This window comes from Asparagus officinalis, chromosome 7 (genome assembly GCF_001876935.1).
Source record: "Asparagus officinalis chromosome 7, Aspof.V1, whole genome shotgun sequence".
Lineage (NCBI taxonomy): Eukaryota > Viridiplantae > Streptophyta > Magnoliopsida > Asparagales > Asparagaceae > Asparagus > Asparagus officinalis.
This window is the reverse complement of record NC_033800.1, coordinates 962,309-977,324: the sequence shown is the minus strand read 5'-3', so window position 1 is coordinate 977,324 and position 15,016 is coordinate 962,309. Positions and strand designations below refer to the sequence as shown.

Below are 15,016 nucleotides of genomic sequence, written 5' to 3'. Positions count from 1 at the left end.
TTTTGGGTGAGGTTCATGTGCTTTTCTTTATATCTACTGGCACATCTACAATTAATCCAAAAGATCTATTATCTGTGCACACAGAGAAGTCATAATCATAAGCATGTTTCTTTAAAATGATTAACACCGTAAGGGGTTGTTTGGATCGGGCATTTTGAAGGGGAAAGGAGGGGGAAAGCTGCCAATTTGTCAGTTTTTTGGCAGCTTTCTCACAAAATCGTCTCTTATAACAGATGTCATCAATCTACTTCTAGTGATCAGACAAAAGAGACTTGTTTGAATTATAGAAGTTAATATAGATCAAGAATCAAATTAACCCAAAACCTTAAATTTTTTTTTTTTGGTTTCAGCATTGTTCTTAACGTTTACGGTGCAAAACAATGGCTTAGGTACGATGATTGGACCTCTTCTCTGTTTATGAGTATAGCTTACGGTCATATATATTGTTGGAGTCATGAGTCCGCTGCTAACTTGATCTGAACCGACAACTATGGAGAGACGATATGGTAATCCAATCTTTCACCGCATGTGGGTTAACCATACCTTAACAATTGCTTGGAATATACTCACACATGAAGTTCCTCATATATTTTGCAACAACGAGAAAAAAAATGTTTTGCCCTTTATTTTCTTATGGATTTTAAATAGTCTCGATGCATATAAATGGATCAGATTTTAAGGGCATAAAAGATTCTTTAAAAAAAACACACAACAACTCAAAACCGAAACTGATTGGATCAATTCAGAACTCCTACGATAGTTATTGGAGTCTCCTATCATTGAAATTGTAGAAAATAAAAAGTTCCCCTTCCATCTCTAACATCACGGAAAAAAATTTCTTAGTTTCCCCCTTAAAAACTCATATCTAAATATGTTATTATAATGAAAATCAACAAAGATGAGGGAGTAAACTGCAAACTTCCAACTCACATGCCCCGAAAAGAAAGCGCGAAACTAGCACTGAAGAAACCGCGAAGAATTTTGGAGAAGAACAGGCTTTTGGGACACATGGAACTGTTTTGGAGTTGCGTGGTCGACCGCGACGCAAGGCCGGTCGACCGCGGCGCAAGGCCAGTCGACCGCGAACGTGCACAGGCTCAGGCATGAGCCTGGACTTGGTGCGGTCGACCGTCGCAGTCGATCGCGTGACCCTGTAGGAGATATTTGGGCTCTGTCGTTTGACGCGATCGACCGCCAGACCCTGTAACGCATTTACAGGCTCTGTCATTAGGCGCGGTCGACCGTGGCGGTCAACCGCGTATCGGGTCAGACCCAACTTTTGGTTTCCTGTTCTTAATTGGTTTTGGTGTTTGTATAAATACCTTAGGTATAAATTTTGATCTCCCGAAACAGGGATTTCGTTTGTATTGATAAGAATAGCTTATTACAAACTAATGAATCAAAATTACAACAGAAACGGAGGGAAGACCCTCATTGTTTAACGTGGGGACTTTGGTAGCTATAGAACGCTTCGCTCGATTCTCGCACCGAGTCTGCTTCCCTTGGACGATTCGACCGAGGTTGCTGGTGAGCTTCAGTACGCAGTAGAAGTTCGTGCTAGCCGAGTTCGAGTTTCCAAGTTCGATGGCGATCAGGGCTCGAAGCTAGGAGAAGGTGCTACAGTGCAAAGATCATGCAAAGAGCTTATCGTCAACTCCTTCGAGAGTTGAGAGCTGTGATTCAGCTAATTGATTAACTATGAGTTAATCGAACTTCTACTCTTGCTGAACCTGTTCAATTTCCCTCTCCGCTGAACGGCTGAACCCCTTCTCCGTGGCCGGAAGAAGTTCTTAAATAGAAGAGAGACGGCGTGGCCACTCCTTGAATCATGAGATATGACCATGTACTGTTGGGAGATATCTCGCCGTTCACCTATATCACGAGCGGCCACATGAGGGGCTCAAGAGTACTGCGCTCCTTCCCTTCACGTCATGGGGAGTGGGAAGGCCCATCCCTGTACGTAATATAGTGGCTGCCAAGTACTCTGGTGAGTTTGGCGGGCTTACTGTTTGTAGGCGAATTCAGCTCTTGACTCGTGCAGGCGAGGCGTGCTTCATGTAGGCGGGTCTATGGTCACTCGATGTAGGCGAATTTGGTGATCGCGTGGCCTTGGCTCGTGCTAGCGAGCCAAGCCCTTGGGTGAGCTTAATTTCTAAGATGTGTGGGAAGCTTGAATATGCAGGCGAATTTCGTGCTTCGTCTTCCAAGGTAATTTTTACCGTCTACAAATACCAATATACGTTTTTAGGGTTTCTAAGGCTTGAGTTTTGGATATTTGGAACACAGAAAAGAGGTATTTTTCTGAGCTATTTGTTTAAGGTTTATTTGGAAAGATTAAGAACTTTGTGGTGAGATTAGTTTGTTCCTTCGAGTGATTTGTAATCTCAATTTGTACTCTTATTCTCTATTAGTGAAAAACCTCATCCCCTTCTTGCCCCGTGGACGTAGACAATTGCCGAACCATGTTAAAATTGATGTTTTGTGTTTGTGTATTGATTGGTTGGTTTTGCTTTCTCGAACGGCGTTTGGTTTGGTTCCTTGAGACGGAGCCCCCGGAAAGAAAGCGCGAAATTGGCACCACGACGGCAAATCACCCTCGATTGCCCACAGCGAATCCCATCACCAGTCACCCACCCAAAAACTCTCACCGCTCCCCCTTCTCCTCTCTCTCTACCTCCCCCTCTCCCCGCTAGAACTAGAAGATATGTTATCCTTCCAGAACCTTCTGGGTATCTTCCGCTGCCAGCTTGGCGTCCGGTCCTACTCGAGGCTGATCAGATGGCATCAGCTGAGCGCACGTATGGCTTCTCCTTTTCAGATTTATGGAGTAGAAGCAAGATTGAATGGGCTCCTGTGAAGTTATCAAGTTGCTTGTTTTGGATCACGGGTTTGCTTAGCTTAGGATGGGGGTCAGGTAGCATGCTGTCGACCTGTTCGATGAAATGTGTAGCGTAGCAGAGATATAACGTCTGGGCTCGTCGGGGGAAGACGGTGGTGATTTCAAAGAGGTTAGCGGGTTATTATTTGCTAGTGCACAACACCTTAGTTAGTTTTATCTCAAAAAAAAGTTTTAAACCATCTGAAACTTTCTTGTACCTTACCCCTCCACATTTGGAACAATAATATCCACAATTTTTTTCAGGCTGGATGTAAATACTGTCCTGTATATTATTATTATTAATTTAAGGGATGAGTGTTTTCGTCAAAAGTTAATTTTGTCATGGAATTCATTATATCTTCGGTCGATTACAATAAATTCAAAAGAAATAGTCTTTTTATAAGACCTTTTTTACACAACAAACAGAAAATTACAACTTTTTTAGAAACAAACGCAGGATCGTTGTTTGGATCGCTGCTTGCGTGAGATCTTTGCCTGTGCCGGGGGTGCGTTAGCCCGTGGATCGCCGAATCACAGATTCAGATTGAATCGTGAGGGGTTTAATGATTCTGACTTCGTTTATCGAAGTGAGAACTTGAAACGATATCTTATCAAGGTAAGATAGTCGTTCTTCTTGAAATCAAGTCAAAGCCTGAATATCAAGGAGTTGCCGGAAGCTCAAGAACTCTGCCCTCTCTGCTCTAGAGTGCTCTGAAGTGCTCAAAATGATCAGCCCCTCTCAAAGAATGGCCTTCGGGGGGTATTTATAACCCATAGGAACAGTTGGCGGAAAACAGGCTCGCGAGACAGCATTTGCTGTCTCGGCCGTCGAGACAGTGTTTACTGTCTCGACGGGCGAGACAGTGTTTGCTGTCTCGGCCCGCGAGACAGTAAATGCTGTCTCGAAAACAGTAACCGTCATGCAGTTTTCATTTTAACTGCCTTCCCACGTTTCAAACTCCGTTATTTTGGCAGTTATCAACGTGATTCTCGCCCACGACGTTTACTGTCTCGCCAGGCGAGACAGTAAAGACTGTCTCGCCTGTGAGACAGTCTATACTTGTGTTCTTTTGCCTTTTTGGATGATTTCCTCTTGAGCTGTATTTGGATATCTTTCAGTATTTTTTGACGCCTACAGATACCCCCTCCAAAGTATTCCAGACTCAATCTTTTATAGAGGAGTTCTGGGATGCTTTGGATAAGATAGGTCTTACTTATGATGGCTTCAACACTTGATCTCTTTGTCTCTCAGTCTATTCGGTGCTTTGTAGAATAGCTAAGATTCTTTCGGCATGGCGTTCATCGGTTGACCGTTGTCGAGATCTTGAATTGAAGTTGGAGTTTGTACTTGTGAATTCAGCTTTTATCATCAAATTGATACCGCATTGTTAATCATAGTATCATTCTTCATAGGAACACAGTTTATACTCATGTATTTTTGGAGTTCTCAGGAAATGGTTTAACCTCGTATACCCGTTGGGAGGTAGCTAGGTTATTCTTAAGAATATTCTGAGTAATATTCTTCAGAAACTTCCTGTTGAGGGGAGGAATACAGTTTAGACTCGTGTACTCATTAGAGTATATGGTCTCTTTTTTGTTGGTAGAGGTGAACCCGATGATGGAGAGGAAGAATTTTATATTCTATCTCCTGGTCTCTTGTTTGTTGGTAGAGATGAACCCGGAATCGGAGAGGAAGAATTTTATATTCTATCTCCTGGTACAAAGGAAATTTGAAGTAGGATTTCTATTCAGAGAATCTAAATAAGGTTTAATCAATTGAGATTGGAAGCAATCTTAACTTTTATAGTTTTGATTGCGCAAATCGAAGCTGGACCTCTCGTTCATGGAAGGAATCGAAAGGAAATTTTGGTTTTGGTCCTAACTGTAGTAAGGTTTGACCAAGTGGGAGTTCTGAGACGATCCTAACTGTTTAAAGGTTTGATCGTTCAATTTGTGGACCTCTCGTTCATGGAACGAATCGAGAGGAGATTTTGGCTTTGATCCTAACTGTTTAAATGTTTGACCAAAATGAGAATTTTGTGAGGGAAGATTGATCTAAAGTGGTGATCGAATCTCATCTCAGCAAAAGAGTATTCGGAAGCCATAGTAGGAGTTTAGTGTTTATCACTTTGTTCATAATGATTGGGGTTATCCCTAAGAATATTACATTTAACATTCTTCCGGGAACTTCCCGTTACATGAATTATCCACCCCCAGCTTTCTTTGCAAAACTGGGTGTAACGAGGAGTACGTTATCCTCAGTCGCATGTTCGGGTTATCCTTAAGAATATAAGATTCTCCAGGAACTCCCCGTTACATAAATCATCCACCCCCAGCTTCCTTTGCGAAACCGGGTTTAACATTGTACTCAGTTGGATAATCGAGAAGCAGTTTATACTCATATGCTCTTTGGAGTGTGGGGAAACAGTTTATACTCGTGCACCCACTAGAGTTGTATGGTCGTCTTTACTCGACTTCTTTCGTCGTTATGACGCCGGAGTCAATTAGGGCTTGGATCTTGTTTTTGAGTCCAAAGCAAATCTCGGTGGGATGAAGAACCCTTCTGTGGTACGCACAGTAGTTTGGATCCGTAATCCTCTTAGCTCCATCCTGATCTTTAATAGGTGGTAGCTCGATTTTGTCATTTTCAGCTTGTTCACCACGTAGTTTTAACTCTTTCCAAGTGGTGGATGGTACGACCCCAAGAGCTTCCAGGACATCGATGGAGAGGTTATTGTGGCATGTTTACAGGATGAACTCCTCTGTAATAGGATCTCTGCAATTTATTGTTTTGCCACGGAAGCGCTTGACAAAATCGTCAACCGACTCTCCGTCTTTTTGCTTCTCATCCAAAAGGGTTCCGATTGACACTTCGGTGTCATCATCGAAGAAATTACTGAGGAACAAACTTTCCATGTTATCCCAGCAATTGATGCTCCCTGGCTTGAGCCGTCGGTGCCAATCGAAGGCGGGTCCGCGAAGGGTGCCAACGAATGACCGGACCATTAAAGTCTCGTTTCCAGAGATCATGCCCAAATGAGACTTGAAATAAATCAAGTGCTGAATCGGCGAACTCTTCCCCTCAAACGGTGTGAAGTTAATCAGATTGAATTTGGCCGGGTATGGTATTGAATCCCATTCCCTTGGATAGGGACACAGAATACCCGTCCTCTTCACTTCTTGGGCCGTCATCAAAGCGTTGACTTTGTTTTCAAGCTCTTTTATTTTCCCGTCATCGTCTTCATCTCTTTCTGAATGATGTCGAGCAGAGATAATTGGGCCACCCCTAGTATTACTAAGCGGTGCAATTGAACCACCCCCAATGTTGTTATTGGGAGGATCTGTTGAACCACCCCCAACGTTATTGTCATTGGAAGATGTGGCGGCTGGATTCAGCTCGCTGACTAGACTCAGGAGGTTGAGGTTGTTGAGTTAGCAACTCTCTCATTTGTTGAATAGCTAACTTCACCTCTGTCTTCATCTCAGCTCTGATTTCTTCACGCTGCTTCGCTAGAGCTTCTTGAAGCATTTGAGCAAATTGATCAGAAGTGATTGTGAACACTTCTTTGGTTTTTCCCGTGCTAGACATTGTATCATCAGAAGCAATGGCTGAACAAGTGTCTGATAATTCATCCTCCGAGGACATTCCTTCTTGCATTCTTTTGTAATCTCTGCGTCTGATGGCTCCTAATTGGAGTCGAGACATCCTTTGAGCAATTCTTGGATTGACTTTTCCTCTCGGAGAAAAGTCGGGATTTGAGTCATTTGAATGCCGCTTAGACTTTCTTTTATCAGCCACGTTAATGGTGACTTCAAGGAATTCATCATCTTGGGCAGCTGATTTTCTCTTGCGAAAATATCTCGGCTTAGGCTTCGACAATACAGGGACTCTTCGTGGGATGACTTCTCGTTTGAAACAGTCACATTCTGATAATGCTGCTTTAACGAGTCGCGCACAGGAACAACGAGAGTTTATCTCTCGAATAACTCTCTTTCAAAAATTATTCACAACCCCAACTTGATAATACGATTCATCGGTATGATTGCCAAAAAACTTGTTGGCATTCTCAGGACAATTTATCTTTGTCTTTGAGCGATCCAAGGTTATGTCGGGAGTCGCACGTCTAAAACCACCCCCTTGCGGGTATGGAGTCTTAACGGGCTCCGAATGCTGATTTTGCATAAGTCCAGACTTCGGAATCCAAACTTGGCGGAGTTTCGGTGGTTCTTTGGTCACCGCTTCCTTCCTCCTTTCTCGTCTTTGTTGTAAGAGAGCACGAGCATGAGCTGCGTTTGCACGACGCTTTTGTATACGTTCTTTGAGGGTCGAACGAGCCCTTTTGACGAGTGTCCATTCCTCCGTCGTGAATTGTGCAGAAACGTGAGTAGTTTGTCGTTGCGTTGAACAAACCACTTGTTGTTTCCTCGACTCTAAGTCCGCATAATAACGAACTCCGTCGGTTTGTTCAAATGCCTTAGCTATTTGGCGAGCATGGCGTTGACGCTGTCTCTGACGAGCCCTCTTCGTCAGTACCGGTGGGCTTTGATTCGATGACTCTTTAACTAGATAAGAGTCATTGTGAGCAGAGGTGTTGCGAGTAAAATCCTTAGCAACAATCCGGAGAGAGTCTTCATTTTGTGCCTTCTTTGGCATGTAGGTCTTCCTCAATTCTGAGATCCTCTTGTACTTGCGAGACAATGAAGATCTTGAAAATGATGATGAGAGATATTCTTCAAATTTGGTTTGGTCGAATTCGTATTCGACCATGGATTCAACTGGAATCTTGATCGGCTGCGACACGACGGTCTCGGCAGCGAGACCGTTGGCTCCCACTGTGGTCGCCAGCTTGTTTGCGTCAAAAGTTGGTTTTGTCATGGAATTCATTATATCTTCGGTCGATTACAACAAATTCAAAAGAGATAGTCTTTTTATAAGACTTCTTTTACACAACAAAATGAAAATTATAACTTTTTAGAAACAAACGCAGGATCGTTGTTTGGATCGCTGCTTGCGTGGGATCTTTGCCTGTGCCGGGAGCGCTTTGACTCGTGGACCGCCGAATCACAGATTCTGATTGAATCGTGAGGGGTTTAATGATTCTGACTTCGTTTATCGAAGTGAGAATTTGAAACGATATCTTATCAAGGTAAGATAGTCGTTCTTCTTGAAATCAAGTCAAAGCCTGAATATCAAGGAGTTGCCGGAAGCTCAAGAACTCTGCCCTCTCTGCTCTGGAGTGCTCTGAAGTGCTCAAAATGATCAGCCCCTCTCAAAGAATGGCCTTCGGGGGGTATTTATAACCCATAGGAACAGTTGGCGGAAAACAGGCTCGCGAGACAGCATTTGCTGTCTCGGCTGTCGAGACAGTGTTTGCTGTCTCGACGGGCGAGACAGTGTTTGCTGTCTCGGCCCGCGAGACAGTAAATGCTGTCTCGAAAACAGTAACCGTCAGGCAGTTTTTGTTTTAACTGCCTTGGGGCGAGACAGTGTTTGTTGTCTCGGCCCGCGAGACAGTAAATGCTGTCTCGAAAACAGTAACCGTCAGGCAGTTTTTGTTTTAACTGCCTTCCCACGTTTCAAACTCCGTTATTTTGGCAGTTATCAACGTGATTCTCGCCCACGACGTTTCCCACGTTCTTGAACAGTTAGCGAGACAGTAAAGACTGTCTCGCGTGGGCGAGACAGTAAAAGTCTGTCTCGCCAGCGAGACAGTAAAGACTGTCTCGCGTGGGCGAGATAGTAAAAGTCTGTCTCGCCAGCGAGACAGTAAAGACTGTCTCGCACGGCGAGACAGTCAAGTCTGTCTCGCGTGCGAGACAGCCCATACTTGTGTTCTTCTGCCTTTTTGAGCTGTATTCGGATATCTCTCAGCATTTTTTTTTGACGCCTACAATGGGATCATTTGTTTGTTGGACAAATTTTCAAAACCATCCCTTTTTACTATTTAATTGCAAAAAATGACCTCTTTCCATTTTATTTTGAAAAACCGACCTGGTTTCAGCGCTGTCGCTGAAACCAGGTCGGGTTTTCAAAATATTTTTACGAAACTTCACGGGAGTTCAACTCCCGTGAAGTTTAGCACCCTTTTAAACTTTACGGGAGTTGAACTCCCGTGAAGATTATTTTTCTCAATAAACTCCACGGGAGTTCAACTCCCGTGGAGTTACATCACTCTATGGGAAATTTAGACTGCAACTTCACGGGAGTTCAACTCCCGTGAAGTTGCAGGTTTTACAAAACATGCACAGGCTGTTGTGCATGTTTTGTTTTGTATACGTCTATCTATTTAACTCATATATACAACTATTTACCTGTTGACAATAATGACTACAATATATATATGATTTAAACACGCACGAATCAAACAATACTCAAAAAGATCACATATCGAGCTATAATTGATCCATAAAAGTATAATATTTAAAAATTCATACAAGTTACAAATTTTAATAAAATAAGTTCAAATACAACCCAATATAGCTCCTCTCCTTCCTCTCCCTCTCTTCCCCCTCCCCCTCGCTCTTCCCCCTACGCTATGGTCTTCTTGATCCTGCTGAGGAGTCCTAACGCCACCTGATCCTGAATCTCAGGCACCGTCGCATCAATATCAGCCTCAATGCTATCAAAAGCACGGACCTGTGAGGTAAATAATTCCCGTGAAGCTGCAGGCCTTATTTCCCAGTGAGCTACTCGCTGAGAATTTTAGCCTGTAACTCCATGGGAGTTGAACTCCCGTGGAGTTTATTGAGGAAAATAATCTTCACGGGAGTTCAACTCTCGTGAAGTTTAAAAGAGTGCTAAACTTCACGGGAGTTGAACTCCCGTGAAGTTTCGTAAAAATATTTTGAAAAACCGACCTGGTTTCAGCGATAGCGCTGAAACCAGATCGGTTTTTCAAAATAAAATGGAAAGAGGTCGTTTTTTGCAATTAAATAGTAAAAGGGGATGGTTTTGAAAATTTGTCCTTTGTTTGTTTGTATATGACCCCTTTTTATACTGCGATCTGGCTATGGGTAGGTCATATGTTTCCTAAGCTCCCATCTCACAGTTAGATGATAACGGACATTCCTTGTCAGGAGCAAAGGCTTGAAGTTCCTGATCTATTGTGCTCATTTTGTTTGATTTTGATTTCCTTTATTTTTTCAGCTCAACAAGGTAAAGATACGGAAAAAAAAGAAAAAACAAACAAACTGAAGTGAAGCCTACTTGTCCTACGCTCCATTGAATTGTAAGTTGACTTTTATAAATTGTGCTACAAGAATTCTGGACGGAAATTTGCTTGATGCACAATCTACGAATTATAAAAAACTGCAAACTGAGATAAATTTAAGAAGCAAACACTATCTGGACACATTCTGAAAAGGAACATTTGATAAATCTAAGCGCCTGCGCGCAAAAAAAAAACCATCGACAAAAGTTGCAAACTGCTGGAGGAATAAGATATTTACACATTTAATTCAGAAAGAGAGATTGAAAATAGGATCCAAGAGATCAAACCAATGGGACTAAATGTAGGAAACAGTTAAAAGTCTCTGATCACCACGCTTTGGTATCGGCAACTGTTCCTCAGATAAGAGCCGTCATCAACCAGTAACCTATGTTGTCTTCTTATATGTGTACCACTTCGCGATCAGGAGGTACACTAGAAAATTTATGAAGCTGAGTATTGCAAGTAGCCAGTAGAAATAATCAAGATGACCTCTGTTCAGATTGTCAGGAATCCACCCAAGATTTCCATTCTTGGTAGTCATGTTGGTGACAATAGTTACGAGCAGACTGCTAAGGTAGTTTCCAAGTGCGACTGTAGTCAGAGAAAGGGCTGAGCACATGCTCCTCATCGCATCTGGTGCCTGATCATAGAAGAACTCCAACTGTCCAATGAAGGTAAAAACCTCAGCAGCCCCCACAATGAAGTACTGGGGAACTTGCCAGAATATAGACATGGGTAAGTAGTCTTTAGTGTCGTATAAGTTGTCCCTCGCAATAATCCTGAGCCTAACAAGCTCCAGTACTCCAGCTGCTAACATGGCGAACATTGAGATGACAAGGCCGATGCCCATTCGAGTTAGCTGGGTAAAACCACGCTCCTGACCTGTGAACTTGCGGGCCATAGGAACAATAAGGCGGTCATAGATTGGGACCCAGACGATGACACTTATGGTGTCAAAGATGGAGAGGGATGCTGCAGGGATACTGAAGTGGGGGCCCATGTGGGGATCCAGGGTGTCGCCCTGAAGGACAAACATGGTGCTCATCTGGCCATAGACAGTGGAGAAGATTATGCCACTGGCCCATATTGGGAGGAGACGTACAACGCTCTTGAGTTCCTCAACTTGGGTCACTGTGCAGAGGCTCCATGGACTTGGTTGATCCTTGATCTGGTCGTTGTGTGTCTCCACAGCAGCCTTGTCAAAGAACCTGAGAAAACATGTTGATGAGAAAACTAAAATAAACAGAAATTGATTGTATTTCACTGAAAGATGTTGATTCTTATCTGAAAATTAACAAGAACGGAGTTTTTTCCTGTATCAACTAGTTTGCAGCCAAATGTTTAGCAAAATTTTCATACGCGCACACATGCGCCATATGCATATTACAAAGGGGAAAAAAACACGGAGTTCAAACGTTATGGAGAACCATATTTTTCCATGCTGTTTTCTAACTTATCGAGATAATCAAAATCAGAATTGCAGTTTCCAAGGGAGCAGTATATATAGAAAGATACAGAAACAGTAGGCAATAATTACACAACTAAGTCTAAACCTAACCTATAGAAATATGATTCTTACTAACTCCATCAGCGACATAATCCATCAATTGTAGAAAGGCATGAACTGGGTACTTGCTAGTTAATGAAGTCATTCGAAAAAGGAATGTACTCAAAATGATCGCACACTCTCCCTGTCAACCCATAGAGTTAAAGAACAATTTGCAGTGACTTTTTTTGTCAGAGTCTAAACACAGTATTTGGAAGTCTACTATAACAAGGACATACGTTAACATACGACCGGTGCGCACACAAAAAGGAAAAAAAAGGACAATTTGAGTTTTGACAATTCAATCCATGACTGGTAAGGCTTCTGAAGGTGTAAACATGAAAAATTTGTAAATCACAGGGAAGCATAAGGAATAATAGGCCTGAAAATCTCGTAAGGAATTATTTTTACAAAAAACGATAAAGCGTATAAACAAATAAATTAATTAAGCAATATCAAACAGAAGGTGAAAGTTTTAAGGTGGCTTACTTTAGATCATCCGTATGTTCGAGCTTCCGGCTACCTTCTATCGCAGATTCCTTGTCAGAAACCTCATATAACTGAGATTTGTCAGCTGGCACCCTTACCCCATATTTCCTGAATGACGCCACAAGAACCTGAGCAATCCGGGTAAGGGGACTGCCTCCAGGCTTCTGATGCCTATACAATGGAGTTCCTACGAAGAAGCTCACGACCGCAACAGCCATGACAACTGCAGGGATCCCAAACCCCCAACCCCATCCCACATTAGTTTGTATCCACACCAGCACAGAGGAAGCAATAAGAGCTCCAATGTTGATCGAGAAGTAGAACCAGTTGAAAAAAGAGCTCTTGCTTTTACTCTCAGATTCATCGGACTCATCAAACTGGTCAGCACCAAAAGAAGAGACACAAGGCTTGATTCCTCCAGTGCCAAGCGCAATGAGATAGAGCGCTACGAAGACAACTGCGCTCTGTGCTGATGTTGGGTGACAGACTCCATCGTGGCATGTTGGTTTCAGCCCTTTAACAGACGATGTCATGGTCAAAAGAGTCAACCCCTGTGAAACAATTGAAAAGCCATTAGTATTCCCACAGAGAAATCACGGGGGGTGGGGGAAAAACAGTAGAATAAGGTTCTTGACATGTCTTACAATGATATAGACCATCATGAAACTGGCAATCGTCTTGTATCGTCCAAAGTAGGCGTCAGCAACGAAAGCCCCAAGGAGGGGAGTAATATAACATGTACCTGACCAGTTAGTAACATTGTTGGCTGCTCCAGTATTCCCTTGATTGAGGTACTCCTTCATGTAGTTCACGAGATTTGTGCTCATCCCGTAGTATGCCAATCTTTCACAGCATTCATTCGCTGACGTAGTGATAAGAGTGGTTAGTATTAACGTTGAACATAAACAAATGTCGATGAGATAAAAAGATGGGAGTATGATGGATATGATACCAAGAATGTACGGACAAGCCCTCCATCTTCCGGTATTCCTTTTGAGAGCAGGGTTCCCATGGAGATCAGTTGTTCCGTCTTGTGTATAATTGTCCTCGCGCTTCTCCATGGCTTACCGCTATGTGGTTGGTGATTCTGCAATTTCAGCACTTCAGATATTTAGTGGAAATTAAATGTATGTAACAATTGCGCCAAGTACGCGGGAACGTTTGCACATCGAGTATGTAAAATATCCGTCATCAGATTAATTAAGAAAAATTAACCAGTTAGAACTTCAGTAAAAGAAAATTTTCTGCAGTACGTAGATAGAAACTGGAAGAAAAAGGGTAATCTCTCGGAGACGATGGTATAAAGCGTTCAATACAGAGATGACAGCCACGAGTTGAAGGTACAAAAATCAGCAAGTGTGCAATTTGGAAGTCGTGAAAGTCCCAAATTAACAGCATGATTAAAAACTTCACATGGCAATCGCTCGGAGGGTATTTCACGGTTGAGGGTGACTTGATGCACATGTTTTGGTATGGAAAAGATGGTCCTCACAAGACACCTACGTTAGATGTAACTCATTGCACTATAGAGCACGCGGTGATTAAGAATGCACAAGACGATTATAAAACAAGAGCACATGAATCATCAAGAAGCAAAACACAAGGATATAACAGATTTTACCCTAGGGTTCTGGGCGGAGGAGACCAGCTTTGCTATCGAATCGTGAGGGATAGCTAGCAGGGACGAAGAACTCTCGGTCTCTTACCGCGACATGAGGGCTATTTGTAGGAGGACTTGCTAGTGTTAAGTTCCGGATTGAGTTGCAGATTTGATTCGGTTTAGTATTTAGAACTCTTGTTTGTTTCAATTAAATTCAAATAAAAATAATTAATCCAGCAGGAGTCCTTAAACTATAGCGATTGCTTATAAGCAATCCTAAAGACGTACAAGTGGTAGAGTCATCCGATTATAGAGTTTGGATAATTGCTGGAACAGCGCAAAAGAGCCGACTTAGTAGCGCGATTAAAGAAATTCTTGTTCCCCCGATCGGCATCAACGGAATCTTACAAGAATGATTAGTTTTACGCGCACGATTGCGTGTGGCTTGAGCTGCCAAGCGCTAAATCAAATAGAATTATATCGTGACGGGTACGTAAGGGATCCCATGAATATATTAAATAGTATCTCATGGGGTTGCCCGACTTAATTTGGAAAAACAAGAGGTGGGGAAAAAGTAACAAAATCATCCATGAAAACATACCAGAAAACAAAGGATCGTTATCAAAGCACAAACTCAAAAATCATAAGAGAATAGGAGTACGTGCATAAATGAACAGGAAATAACCGATATTAGGCCGATATCTCAACTTACTTGCCGTATCCAAGGAAATAAATCAAAACTTAGATAAGAGCTCTCCCTCTCCCACCCTCTCTCTCTCTCTCTAAATGTGTGAATTACTGGTTTAAAATATTAAGGAGAGTTTGGGGATAGAGAGATCGAGCAGGAGTTAATATGAATGAAAGATGAAAAGAGTGAGAGGGAGAGAGAGAAGATCCCCAACAGCATCCTGCGAAGAGCAGTTATAACTGGTATATTGGGGAATATCCCAAACAAAAACAGAAACAGGGGGGGCCATTTATTTAAAGATTATAAATAAAAATAAATAAAAAGACAAATGAGGCTGGTTGAAGGCCGCAAGATTTGCCGCGGAATCTCAGCACATCTGGGGCTCACGCGACCCAGCAACCCAACTCTCGCACCTTGTTTCCTACTTCGAATACTGATTACTGACCCAGGAAATTAATCTTAGTCATCTAACCATGACATTCTTTTTTTTTTTCTAACCCCTAGAAGATTAATCTTAATAATAATGTTTAGCATATTGTGGGGACCACGCACGAAAAGAAGATAGATCAGAGATTTGATTTTTGAAGATGACAAAGGTAAAGTT

The 15,016-nt window shown here is 42.5% G+C and overlaps 1 protein-coding gene across 2 annotated transcripts in view; it reads right to left on the bottom strand.

Annotated features, from left to right (window-relative positions):
• The window catches only part of LOC109849109 (protein NRT1/ PTR FAMILY 8.1-like), a 5,631-nt gene continuing 869 nt past the window's right edge, over positions 10,255-15,016 (bottom strand). The window contains exons 1-5 of one of the 2 annotated variants that reach the window (XM_020418905.1): positions 13,746-13,830; positions 13,077-13,211; positions 12,769-12,986; positions 12,125-12,675; positions 10,255-11,297 (exon numbers count right to left, since the gene is read on the bottom strand). In XM_020418905.1, the coding sequence (XP_020274494.1) occupies positions 10,475-11,297; positions 12,125-12,675; positions 12,769-12,986; positions 13,077-13,185 (1,701 nt within the window). In that variant the 5' untranslated portion in view covers positions 13,186-13,211; positions 13,746-13,830 and the 3' untranslated portion in view covers positions 10,255-10,474. Of the gene's footprint in view, positions 11,298-12,124; positions 12,676-12,768; positions 12,987-13,076; positions 13,212-13,745; positions 13,831-15,016 lie in introns of those variants that run through there. The other variant, XM_020418906.1, reaches the window with a different exon arrangement.